General features: G+C 44.6%; 1 protein-coding gene across 2 annotated transcripts; it reads left to right on the top strand.

Annotated features, from left to right (window-relative positions):
- Positions 1 to 1,576: 1,576 nt before the first annotated feature.
- cdc42ep2 (CDC42 effector protein (Rho GTPase binding) 2) lies at positions 1,577 to 12,185 on the top strand. 2 transcript variants are annotated; one of them, XR_010007621.1, is made up of 3 exons: positions 1,577 to 1,818; positions 5,558 to 6,687; positions 11,456 to 12,185. XR_010007621.1 is itself a non-coding variant. In XM_062988386.1 (2 exons), exon 2 carries the CDS (start codon positions 5,737 to 5,739, stop codon positions 6,403 to 6,405), a length of 669 nt encoding a protein of 222 aa, XP_062844456.1. In that variant the 5' UTR covers positions 1,577 to 1,818; positions 5,558 to 5,736; the 3' UTR covers positions 6,406 to 8,388. The 2 variants fall into 2 exon arrangements, 1 of the variants encoding a protein (XP_062844456.1); XM_062988386.1 differs by lacking the exon at positions 11,456 to 12,185 and having other exon boundaries at positions 5,558 to 8,388.
- The last annotated feature ends 950 nt before the right edge of the window (positions 12,186 to 13,135 follow it).

Below are 13,135 nucleotides of genomic sequence, written 5' to 3'. Positions count from 1 at the left end.
TGGATGGATGAGGGGTGAATACCTCGCGCACTCTGGAATTTCATCATCCAGGAAACGATGGCGAGCTCGGAGTAAGAGGAACAGATCCACACGGGGATTTTAGAAGAGTTTTGATTCTATCGTTGTCACTGCTGAATTTCTAATGTTTAAATGCACACTCATCAAGTTCCTCACTGTTTTTTATTCCGAAGAATCCACAAAACCATAAAGGGCCACTCCAGTATTATGTCAGCTCTATCAGATGAACTGTTGGAAGCCAGGAATGATATTAGTGAAGGATTTAGGGACTGAATTTGCCTAAAATGCATTATTATACAATCTGACTTCCTATTAGAAATCAGAATCAGAAGGTAAATGTTGCAGTTATAGTTATCAATGCCAATGTAATGCAGACTGTAATAATGTCACTTATAGAATTATTATTATATATATATAGTTGTACATGAATAAAAGAGTTTTGAGCGGATTGAGGGTAGGGCAGTTGTAGTCAAGTCAATTTTATTTGTATAGCGCTTTTTACAATAGACATTGTCTCAAACAGTGGCGTAACTACAGGGGGGGCAGGTGCACTGGGGCCCATGGCAGGGATGGGGGGGCTCCACGACATGAACTCAACCACCCACCTCACTGCCCCACCATTGGCTGCACGTATTATACATGTATAATGGCAAGCCAAACAGGAAGTATATAGCAAACACTGATATTTATGGAATAAAACATATTGTAACAAATATATATATGAAATTTGTTGAGGGGGCCCAAAACTGTTTTTTGCACTGGGGCCCATGAGCTCCTAGTTACGCCACTGGTCTCAAAGCAATTTTACAGACTCCGGGACCAACAGACCAAAACCCCCTGTTGAGCAAGTCGAGGGTGACAGTGGCAAGGAAAAACTCCCTTAGGTTAGGCTACTGGACTAGTAATCAAAAGGTCACTGGTTCAAGCCCCAGCACTGCCCGGTTGTCCTTGTTGGGCCCTTGAGCAAGGCCCTTAACTCTCAGTTGCTTCGACAAAATAGGTAGAGTGTGTGTGAGTGAGGTAGTGAGTGAGTGATATAGAATGAGTGATGTAGTGTGTGTGAGAAAGTGAGTGTGTGTGTGATTAAGCAATATAGAATGAGAGAGTGAGGTAGTGTGTGTGTGTGAGAGTGAGTGAGTGTGTGTGTGTGTGTGAGTGAGGTAGTGAGTGAGTGATATAGAATGAGTGATGTAGTGTGTGTGAGAGAGTGAGAAAGTGAGTGTGTGTGTGTGATTAAGCAATATAGAATGAGAGAGTGAGGTAGTGTGTGTGTGTGAGAGTGAGTGTGTGTGTGTGTGTGTGTGTGAGAGTGAGTGTGTGTGTGTGTGAGAGTGAGTATGTGTGTGTGTGTGTGTGTGAGTGAGTGAGTGTGTGTGTGAGTGAGTGTGTGTGTGAGTGAGTGAGTGAGTGTGTGAGAGTGAGTGTGTGTGTGTGTGTGTGTGAGTGAGTGAGTGTGTGTGTGTGAGAGAGTGTGTGTGTGTGTGTGTGTGTGAGTAAGGTGGGTGGAGCGGCAGTTTAAAGCAGTGCGTTTTGGCGCATCAGCAGATAAACCCTCACACTCTCTCTCACTGCGAGTGTGTGTGTGTTTGCTCTGCTGGGAATATTTCAGGAACGCGGTGGATTAGATGGAATCGATGTGAGGACACTTTCTGACCCTGAGGACACTGTGGGGACATTTCTGACCCTGAGGACATCTCTGGAGGGACGGTGGGGACATCATGCGCTCTCAGCCTGGATTATAAAGGACGGATCTGCTGAGCGCGTTTCTTCAGCACGGACTTTAATCGCGCAAAACTGAAGGTTAGTTTAAACCTCGTGTCCTGAACACACACACACACACACACACACACACACACACACTGAGTAAAATACAACTTAATTAGATCTAATGTGACGGAGCGCAGGTGGACAGGGTGTGGATAGTTTGGATCGCAGCTCTGCGTTTGTCCTGATCACTCTTGTCATTTCACTGGATTATAAACATGTGCAGTTTACTGTCAATGACATAAAATTGCTGCTATTGTTATTTAAAACAATGAAATAAACACGTGACATGCATCACATTATTAAACGCAAACAAGCAGATAAACCAAGACTGAATGTTGGAAAGTTTCGAAACCCTACAAATGTCATGAGGGACATGATGTGAAGGAACCTGGCTTCGATCGTTTTAAGTTTCGCATGTTCTCCCTCTTTCTGCGTGGGTTTCCTGTGTGTACATCCAGTTTAACATGCAGAAGTTGGATTGGCTGTACTAAATTAAATGTGAGTCCCTGCCATGAGTGGAGGTCTTTCCAGGGCGCGCTGTTACCACTGCAACCCTAACCAGGATGAAGGTGTTACTATAAAACTATTTCTATTTGATTGAACAAAGTGGATTTTAAATAATATGTTAAATAGATTCCCAATCAGAAAGTTTAAGGACGTTCTGTGTCGTTTTTAAATCGAGTGGAGGGCGGAACAGTGGCTCGGTGGGTAGCACTGCCACCTCACAGCAACAAGGTTCTGGGTCTGATCCCCAGGTGGGGTGGGCTGGGTCCTTTCTGTGTGGAGTTTGCATGTTCTCCACGTGTCCGGTTTCCTCCCACAGTACAAAGACGTGCAGTGAGGTGAATTGGAGATACAAAATTGTCCACGACTGTGTTTGATATTAAACTTGAACTAATGAATCTTGTGTAACCAGTAAAACTACCTGTCATGTCATGAATGTAACCAAAGTGTGTAAAACATGACGTTAAAATCCTAATAAATAAATAAATAAATCGTGTGGTACATTATAAAGACTCCCCCAGACCAACGTTGTGCAGTGACGTGGCTACTAGCATTTTTTATGTTTGTTTGTTTGTTTGTTTGTTTGTTTGTTTGTTTGTTTGTTTGTTTGTTTGTTTGTTTATTAGGATTTTAACGTCATGTTTTACACTTTTACATTTATGACAGGAACGGTAGTTACTTATTACACAAGAGTCATCAGTTCACGAGTTTATATCGAACACAGTCATGGACAATTTTGTATCTCCAATTCACCTCACTTGCATGTCTTTGGACTGTGGGAGGAAACTGGAGCACCCGGAGGAAACCCACGCAGACACGGGGAGAACATGCAAACTCCACACAGAAAGGACCCGGACCGCCCCACCTGAGTATCGAACCCAGGACCTTCTTGCTGTGAGGCGACAGTCCTACCCACTTAGCTACATGTATATAACTGGATTAAAGCACATTTTCGTCTGTGTGGTGACTATTTAAACATCACATACTCCTGCCACACAGTTACGTTATAGAACGTTCAGCCTATAGAACCTTGAATAGGAAATATTGGTGCTCCAGTTTCAGAAAGAGGAAAATGTCAGGACTGCATGACATCCACGCCTCATACAAACATATGCAAATCTTTCACGTCAACAAAACCTCATTGTGTCGCCATCACGGCCTGAAAAAGCGGCCTGTACGAGAGCTCATAAAAAGAAACCACAAATCACGTCCATGAACAAGCGCAGATTTATTCTGATCTGATCTGTTTCCTTCAGTCCCATCTGCATCTGCTGTTCATTATCACACACTCGGCTCAGAGGGACCTGCAGCCTCCTCGCTCTGTGTAAACAATGACATTCTGTAGGGTGTCACTCCATATATCCAGATATAAACACACACACGCACACACACACACTGGGTCATTCTGTTCCACAACACAACACAGCACATTCATTCCTTTATTTGTTTTCACGACCACTCTCTCGTAGTCAGGATATAAAACACCGGGCACAATGCAGGAATGGACAGGGTGCCAGTTCATCACAGGGCATCAAACACTCACATATTTATTTATTTTATTAGGATTTTAACGTCATGTTTTACACTTTGGTTACATTCATGACAGGACAGGGAGTTACTGGTCACACAAGATTCATCAGGTCATAAGTTTTAATCTCAAGCCCAGTCATGGACAGTTTAGTATCTACAATTCACTGACTGCACGGGGAGAACATGCAAACTCTAAACAGAAAGGACCCGGACCGTTCCACCTGGGAATCAAACCCAGGTACTTCTTGCTGTGAGGTGACAGTGCTGCCCACTGCATATTCACTCCCTCACACCAGTCTTTCATTTTGATCAACCTTGTGTCTTTTCAAGTTCATAAAATCATAACATGTTTGCATTGTGATGCTCTTCTTATTTTGGATGTATATCATATACATTTTTTGATAAAAGCCAGGAAAGTTCATGTAAATGCTAGGGATGTAACGATGAACCACAAGACAGTTAAAAACCGGTGCACATGTGCGGTTATTCATTTAAGATGAATCAATATTTACTTTAAACAGCAGAGGGCGCTGACGCTAGTCACCTCGCCTGGTTGACGTCACTACAGGGTTGCCAGGTTAGGAATTTTCCAGCCAAATGTATTTATGTGAGGATATTTTCTTTATTTGTATTATTCACTTATTTATATAATATTGGATTCATTTCAGTTTTGTTTTACACAATAAGCATTATTTGGCATAGTTTGTACCTACCTCAGAAATAAAGGACATTAATTATTTAGATAAATAAAAGATAAGCACAAATACAGTATTTTATTTTATTTAAAGAGAAATAATAAAAGAAAACTTTGTCATCGTTTGTCTTCAATTTCATTTTGTTTTAAAAAATCGGGAAAAAATCGTATCGTGAACCCAGCATCGTGAATCGTATCGCATCGTGGGTAGAGTGTATCGTCACATCCCTAGTAAATGCACATAAATTAAACTGAAATTTGGGTTTTTAGGGTTTTTCCTGCTGATCAACAGGTTCAAATACTTTCGACTTGTTTTTGTGAGTGAAAGTGAGTCTGACATGTAGAGTTTCACAGCAGTCACGCTCACTAACATTAAACCAAGGTTAACATACACATCCTTTATCTCTCTCTCTCAAACACACACACACACACACACACACACACACACACACTACTGAATGACTGATGGAACTAGAAAGGAACGACTGAATCGCTGAGGTATGCAGGTCACATTCTTTCACCTCTGTGCTCTTCCACATTGATCCACACACTCGCTAACATGCTCTGCAGGCCACACCTCCTTTATTAGGATTGACAAGCCACACCTCCTTTAATGAGACTGACAGGCCACACCTCCTTCATTAAGATTGACAGGTGCACAGGCCACACCTCCTTCACTAGAACCAACAGGCTACACCTACTTCACTGGGACTGACTGGTGCAAAAGCCACACCTACCTTACTGGGATAAGTGGGTACACAGGTCACTCGTTAACTAGGATTGACACGTCCAGAGTATAAAGGAAGTTTGTTCTGTCTGATAAAATCCAAGAACCAGCAAACAAAAACAGGTCTGGCACTGTCCACAGTCAAGCAAGCTTTAATGAAGTTTTTAGGCATAAGTTCTGCCTTCATGGACACTTTTTGGAGAATGTGACGTCTCAGTGAGGAATGAAGGATACTAGACTTTGTTAGTGTTTGTTGTCTATTTGAGTCTGTGTGCTAATGCCCCCCCCCCCCTCCCCCCCGTTTCTGTCTCTCACAGGAGTAATAAGGGATGGAGAACATGGACGTTGGGAATTCGGTCCTTTTGCTCTCTCTGTAGTGGTAATAATCTCATCCTGAGGACCTGAACTGATCCAGGATTTGGCCGTGGTCACTTCTTCCTCCACGCTGTTGCGCGAGGTCTCTCTGTGTTGTGCTGGGGGGCAGCCGGTATCCACCATGTCCTCTAAGGCGCCCATCTACCTAAAGCGCCGGAGCCGCAAGGGCAAGAAGGAGAAGCTGCGAGACCTGCTCTCGTCCGACATGATCAGCCCTCCTCTGGGCGACTTCCGCCACACGATCCACATCGGGAGCGGCGCCGGCAGCGACGACCTCTTCGGCGACCTGTCCTTCCTCCAGGGCAAGTTTCACCTGCTGCCCGGGCAGCAGCAGGGTCGTCACGAGGCGTTCCAGTGGAACTGCGCCGCCACCGAGACCTCGCCGCTGCTCAAGAACGCCTTGTCGCTTCCTGTGATCGGCGGGGTGCAGGCGCTCACCCTGCCGACCTCGGCCCCCGTCGCGTCAAAGACTCCCGCCCCGGCCATGTCGCCGCCCCCGAAACCTCCCAGGCTGCACCTGGAGTCCCATCACGAATCGCTTCCGGGCTCCCCGCAGCAACAGGGACACCAGGACAGAAAGGACAGACACGAGGACGTGGAGAACAGGAGGAATAAAGTAACCGAGGGCGATACCGATCCTCCCTACCTGTCTCACGCAGGTTCTCTTCTATCGCTTCACCTTGACCTGGGGCCGTCCATTCTCGAGGACGTCCTGGAGATCATGGACACCCAGATGATGGGAGGGATCGGTGGAGGGTTTACGAACGGACGACAAGAGGTTTACACCTGAGAGGTGGAGGGAAATACATTCCAGCACTTTTACACTGGATGGAGTGGTGCACGACTCCGTACTGCTACCATGTTCATCACCGTGTGATCTGGACGATTTTTAGGTACCCGGGCTGAATTTAGGACCCTGTTTTGACAGCATGACTAAGCAAACATCAGAGGAGTTTATTTTTTCTCTTTAAATTTTTATTTTGTTACAAACTTTCTTAAGTACTCGGGTGATTATCGGCCATCCGGGCGTCTATACAGACATGACAGGCTGTGTCTGAGGGGGGACAACAGTGTAAGGATGAACTTATGCTTTCCATGAACCATCTACATTACAGAGTCTTCCCAAATGGATTTATATTTACTGGATGTTATTATTATTATTATCAGGGGTGCACCAAATGCAGATAATCTAGTTTCAATACCAATATACTGTAGGTACAAATATGGCCAAAAGTATCTGGACGCCTGACCATGAGCTTGTCGGACTTCCTAGTTTAAAAACAAATGCTATTAAAACAGAGCGACTTCTGTGTGACCTTTTTAGCTAGACTTCTCACAAGACCTGTCTGTTCATGTCTGTGGGAATTTGTGCCCATTCAGTCGAAACATGCCAGCATCTATGTGGCTAAAGTTCCAGTTTATTCAGTTGATGTTCCGGTTCATTCCAAAGCTGTTCAGTGGGGCTGAGGTGCTGCACACTGGAGTTTCTTTAAACCTCATGCACAGGGGCACAGTCATGCTGGAACAGGAAAGGGCCTTCCCTAAACTGTTGCTGCCAAGTTGGAAGCATAGAATTTCCTTTATAAACTGATTTTTAAGAGACTGATGTGGCTGAAACACATGAATTCAATAATTAGAAGGGGCGTCCCGATACTTTTGCTTATATAGTGTATCAAAGCTCAGCAGTTAAGGTACAGATCTAGTAATCAGAAGGTTGCTAGTTCAAGCCCCACATCTGCCAGCTTGCCACTGTTGGGCCCTTTAGCAAGGCCCTCAACCCTCAATTGCTCGCAATGTATACTCTCAGTTGTAAGTTGCTTTGGATAAAATGCTGAAAATGTGAATGTATTATGGGATTGAGGTTCTGGATTCGGATTTCTAGTGTGAATTTGCATCACGCTGTCCAGTTTAAACATTCCAGACTCTTGTACACACTTTTCCCCGTTAGATTTACGTCCTGAAATTCCTCCTGTCCTGTCCTCTTTATAAGGGAGACTTTTCAGTTTTTTTTCCTTTTTATGTTAAGGAAGTCGATCTGAGAGAATAAAAGACGTCATTTGAACCGTTTCCCCCCTTAATTTTATTATTAAGTGAAGTCCTACATCTGGATTTTATTATTTTAAATCTGATTTACAGCCTGGGTTGCTTCATTGCTTCATCGGACATGTTGTGTGTGTGTGCGGAAGCCTGGATGAGTTTTAATGGAGTGATGAACTGCAGGAAAAAAAGACTCCGGACGCTGAGAATGACGTCCAGTTCCAGCGAAGGTGCAAAAATGCGCTCCCCTCCCTGTGATCTCCCTGTTTATCACGAGGCGAGCGTGTGTTAGCAGTCCAGCACGTCTGAATAAGGAAATGTATCTCACTGAAAGGCCGAGAAGGAAAAAAAACTGAGTGTGTTTTCGTGCTGATGACTTGGAACGGTTTTCATTTCTCTGGAAGCTTCTGCGCTCGGTCGGGCGGGCGGGGACGGCTGATCCTGTTCTGAGTCTGTTTTTACACACATGGGTTTAGGATTTAACTCCATGCTTGGTTACCTTCAGATTTATTACTTTTATAAGCCTAGAGATGATAACGTTAGGAACTATGATTGTCCAAGTGTCCCTAAACATGCAGCTCTGTACAATTAAATGATCTGTGTATAACAAACAATGTTTAGTTTGTTTTACTGCTCATAAAACAAGAATATGCAACAAGGAACCACCTCAATGTCCTGCAGTCGCTTATCGTCTGACATTTTGACCTGCTAATAAATGTGCTAGCCTTTGACTGTAGTCCCTCTGTTTCTCTGCATGCTTTGTTACCCCCTGTTGTCATGCTGTTCTTCATTGGTCAGGACCCCCACAGAGCAGGTATTATTTAGGTGGTGGATCATTCTCAGCACTGCAGTGACACTGACATGGTGGTGGTGTGTTAGTGTGTGTTGTTCTGGTATGAGTGGAGTTTTTAAACACCTCACTGTCACTGCTGGACTGAGAATCGTCCACCAACAAAAAACATCCAGCCAACAGCGCCCCGTGGGCAGCGTCCTGTAACCACTGATGAAGGTCTAGAAGACGACCGACTCAAACAGCAGCAATAGATGAGCGATCGTCTCTGACTTTACATCTACAAGGTGGACCGACTAGGTAGGAGTGTCTAATAGAGTGGACAGTGAGTGGACACGGTATTTAAAAACTCCAGCAGCGCTGCTGTGTCTGATCCACTCATACCAGCACAACACACACTAACACACCACCACCATGTCATTGTCAATGCAGTCTACAGTCAGTAATTGTAGAACTACATAGTGCTTCTATATGGTAAGTGGAGCTGATAAAATAAACAGTGTGTAAAAAAAAGGAGGTGGTTTTAATGTTATGGCTGATCGGTGTGTTTACTTGTAAACATTAGCAAGCATTCTAGAAGCTTGCTAGCATTTGACGCACGTATTCACACATTGTATTTGGTATCTATTCAAGTTTTAGAGGCAGAATTTTAATGGTCTAGCTTATCTTAGCATGCAGGTTTAGCTTAGCATAGCCCAGCTGTTATCTCTAATCGTTCTAGAAGAATCTAAACATTAGATTTGATTTAATTAATCGAAAGCTGATATCTAACAAATGCAAAATCATTTTGCACGGTGAATTAAGTCTCATAAAAGCTTATAGGTGTGTGTGTGTGTGTGTGTGTGTGTGTGTGTTGTAAAATCCTCACTGAGACGTAAACAAAGTCATCAGGAGCTTTAGCTTCAGCCGGAGGGACAATAAACTTTCACTTTTCCTGGATTAACTGAGATCAAATCGAGCTTGTTCGTTCATGCTGATGGAAACAGGTTGTTCAGTTCTCTTACAGCACACGTGTCCTGGTTTCTGTCATTATCACTGTGACCTGACATGGTGCATCTTTTACAGTGGAACATTTTTATTTTTAACATTTTAATCAGTTTGAAAAAGCAAAGTACACAAAAATGTCTGAGCGGTGCAGAAACTGGTACATTTTTATTCTTTTAGGAGACTTTGGCACCTACCAAGGTCACAAACACTGGATTTCAGCAGTAGGGAGATAAATGTTTAACCCTAATGTGTAAAGTCTGAATTTACGAGGTGGAGAACATGCTCTGGTTTGTCGATGGCTGCGCGTGTAGAAGTTAAGAAGCTACGAGCCACGGCACAAAGGATACTGTCCAAAATAATCTCAGAAGGGTTTGAATTATTCAGTATTAAGTAAAACACAACATTTATTTTTTTAATCCTCCTGTGTTGTATGTTTGTGAGAAGCTTCGTGGACGTTCTGCACGCGTCCACATGCTGGACTGTTTTGGATCTGAGAGTTTATTAGTAACTCGTTCATGTAGTAACTCTGTGTTTCTCTGGAAATGTGATTAAACGTTTGGCGCTGAAGGGCAGATAGTGAGTCAGGGTGTGTGTGAGAGCTGCCAGGAATGCTGTGTGTGTGTGTGTGTGTGTGTGTGTGTGTGTGTGTGTGTGTGTGTGTGTGTGTGTGAGAGAGAGAGAGAGGCACTGTAACCATGGTTGTGTTGTCATAAATTCGTTTAGAAGCCTTGACCCCAGACTGGTCGTTGAACTGTCATGTGATGAAGTTTTGAGAGCTTTGGTGCGAGTGTGTCCTTTTTATTTCATCCGTATTTGCGTCGTTCTTTTTCTTTTCTTATTTTTAAACCTGTTGCACTGCGTCACGTTTGCATAACCACAGTCTGTGTGTCCAACAGGATCATTTATTTACCCACAAAATAATTCCTTCATCTGGGTAGATTAACAATAAAATGAACAGCATGCAAACTCACTCTAAGTTACTGTATGTTTAATTAAAAAAATATATAAATTTTTTTATACATTTATAATTAAAATGAGTCTTTTTTTTTTTTTTTTGTAAAAAGTGTATTTTGATTATTTAGTTACATATAAAACATTCATTCATTTTCTTAACCGCTTATCCAATTAGGGTTGTGGGGGGTGCTGGAGCCTATCCCAGCTTTTCAATGGGCGCAAGGCACACAGTAACACCCTGGACGGGGCACCAGTCCATCGCAGGGCAGACACACACACCCATTCACCTATAGGGCAATTCAGTGTCTCCAATTAACCTGACTGCATGTCTTTGGACTGTGGGAGGAACCCGGCGCTCCCGGAGGAAACCCACACAGACACGGGGAGAACATGCAAACTCCACACAGAAAGGACCCGGACCGCCCCGCCTGGGGATCGAATCCAGGACCTTTTTGCTGTGAGGCGACAGTGCTACCCACTAAGCCACCGCTCCGCCCACATATAAAACAGTCATTTATTTATTGTGTGTTTTATCACCTTACCCTGGTCAGGGTCAAAGAGGTTCTAATTCACCGGATGGAAGGCAGGAAACAGCATGGACAGGTCACCAGTCCATCACAGGGCACACACACACACATTTAGGGGGACTCGATTATTGTCAATTAATCTGACTGCATGTTTTTGGACTGTGGGAGGAAACCGAAGCGCCTGGGGGAAACCCACATAGACATGGGGAGAACATGCAAACTCAATCCCAGGCCCTTCTTGCGTGCGTCGACAGTGCTACCCACCGCACCGCCAACAGTTATTCAACAAACTATCAGAAGTAGAAATGCAGGCCTGAATGCGAGACCTCTCTAGTCAAGGTTTGTGTGTTGTGCTTTGGAGTGCATTCGGCTGGCATGGTTCGAGCCACTCGTCCCCGTCAGACTGAACGACGAATCACGATAAACTCACGGTGGACAGATATCTTCCTAAAACACTTTATGTGGCTGGTTGAATACTTTTGTGTGTGTGTGCGTGTGTGTGTGCGTGATGTGTTTGTGATCGCGTCTCTGTTGTTTTCCTGCAGGCCTGGGAATCCGTCCAAGTGTCTTTATTAACGCAGTAGCCGTGACCCCGACCCTCGAGGCGTCAGAACCATGGGAACGGGACGGGGGCCGACAGAGGGGTAGCCGGATGAAGAAAGGAGAGAGGGGAGGAGAGGAGGCGATTCAGGTCGAGGAGTAAGAAGAAAGAACTGGAAGGGGATTAATCGGGCCGTGAGACGTAGGAAGGAACGAGACTGATTTGTCGGGAACAACAGGAAGGACGTTCAGGCGCAGTGAGAGATGTAGGAGATGCTGATGGAGAAGAAGCAGAAGATCTTCCTGTGTTTATCCAGGTTCAGGTTCAGGTTCAGACTGTTATGAAGAACGTGGTTATGTAACGCACCGTTCCCATCACCCTTTGTTCCTGCTTAATTAAAGAACTCAAACACAATGCTGCGCTCTCCAGCCAAACGCATTAATTATCCTCAGTCGGCGTGCCAGGACTCGGGCTGCGGTCCAGAGGAACACTTCAGCTTTATCCTGGTCATGGTGGGTCCAGCGCCTCCTGGAAACGCTGGTGCACAACAGGAATCCATCACAGGCCAACACACACTCACACTTAAGGCAGATTTTATTAGCTAATCCATCTTCTGCATGTGTTGACCCTAGTATCTGTGCCATCATGCCACCCTGCTAAAGTGTTTTGAACCTGATATGCTATAAGTATTCGGACACCTGGCCGTGAGCTTGTCGGACGTCATATTTCCAAAATAAATGGTATTAAAATAGAGCCACCAGACTTGTATGTGTCTGTGGGGATTTGTGCCCATTCAGTTAAAAGATGGCAGCATTTGTATGGCTGGGCACTGATCATCAAAGTCTTGAGAGTGACCTCTATGTGACTGGTATGTCTCTAGCAATTTGTGCACTGGTGTTGGTCAGGAAATGACAATGATGTTTTGGTTAATTCCAAAGCTGTTCAGTGGGTCAGAGGTCAGAGCCCCTGGAGCTGAGAGAAGGAAGGGCCTTACTCAAGGGCCCAACTGTGGCTGCAAAGCAGAGCCATTATTCCAACCCCCAAAACGTTAGATTGGCAACCCACTAGGCTGCCACTGTCCACTGACTAGCATTGCTACGGCTTTGTTGTGCACCTGTATTCAGGTGTCTAGACTAAACAGTGAGACAGACGTTCTGTACAACCCCAGATTTCAACACGGGTCGTATTAAACGTGAGACTTTAATGCTGTGAGAATCTCAGCTAGTGTTTGAAAGCTTTCAGTTATTCCTGTCACACACTGACTCATTTGCAATTATAACAGGAGAGAACCGCAGTGACAAAGCCGCCCTAACAAAAGAGTCTGGAGTGATGGGCTAATCCCGGCGTGTGTACGTACGCCTGAGTCTGCAAACACACCCGCGAGTGTTGCAAAACGTTACACTGGATGTTTGAAAGTATGTGGACACACATTGCAAACAGGTGTATAAATCACTTAAATGCTTTCAGTATCAGTGTAAGCCAGGTCAGTAACACCAGGGTTTGGTTAGTTTGGTGTGGAGGAACTCTAGTGGCCTTGACCTCAACCCTAATGAAATTGGAATGCCCAGTCTTTCCAGTGTCCAGTGTTTTTGGAAAGTGCTTGGACGCTACTCCTGGACACCAAAAATCCAAATGTAAAGGTTTGTATGGCCCAGTTTATGGAACTCTCTGGTTCCAGGATGGT

Source organism: Trichomycterus rosablanca, chromosome 26 (genome assembly GCF_030014385.1).
Source record: "Trichomycterus rosablanca isolate fTriRos1 chromosome 26, fTriRos1.hap1, whole genome shotgun sequence".
Classification (NCBI taxonomy): Eukaryota; Metazoa; Chordata; class Actinopteri; order Siluriformes; family Trichomycteridae; genus Trichomycterus; species Trichomycterus rosablanca.
Note: the sequence above shows the minus strand (reverse complement) of the source record. Positions and strands in the feature narration are given on the sequence as shown.

Bases quoted from the DNA above. Each gene is read 5' to 3' on its own strand.
- cdc42ep2 (XM_062988386.1), top strand. From the start codon at position 5,737: ATGTCCTCTAAGGCGCCCATCTACCTAAAGCGCCGGAGCCGCAAGGGC.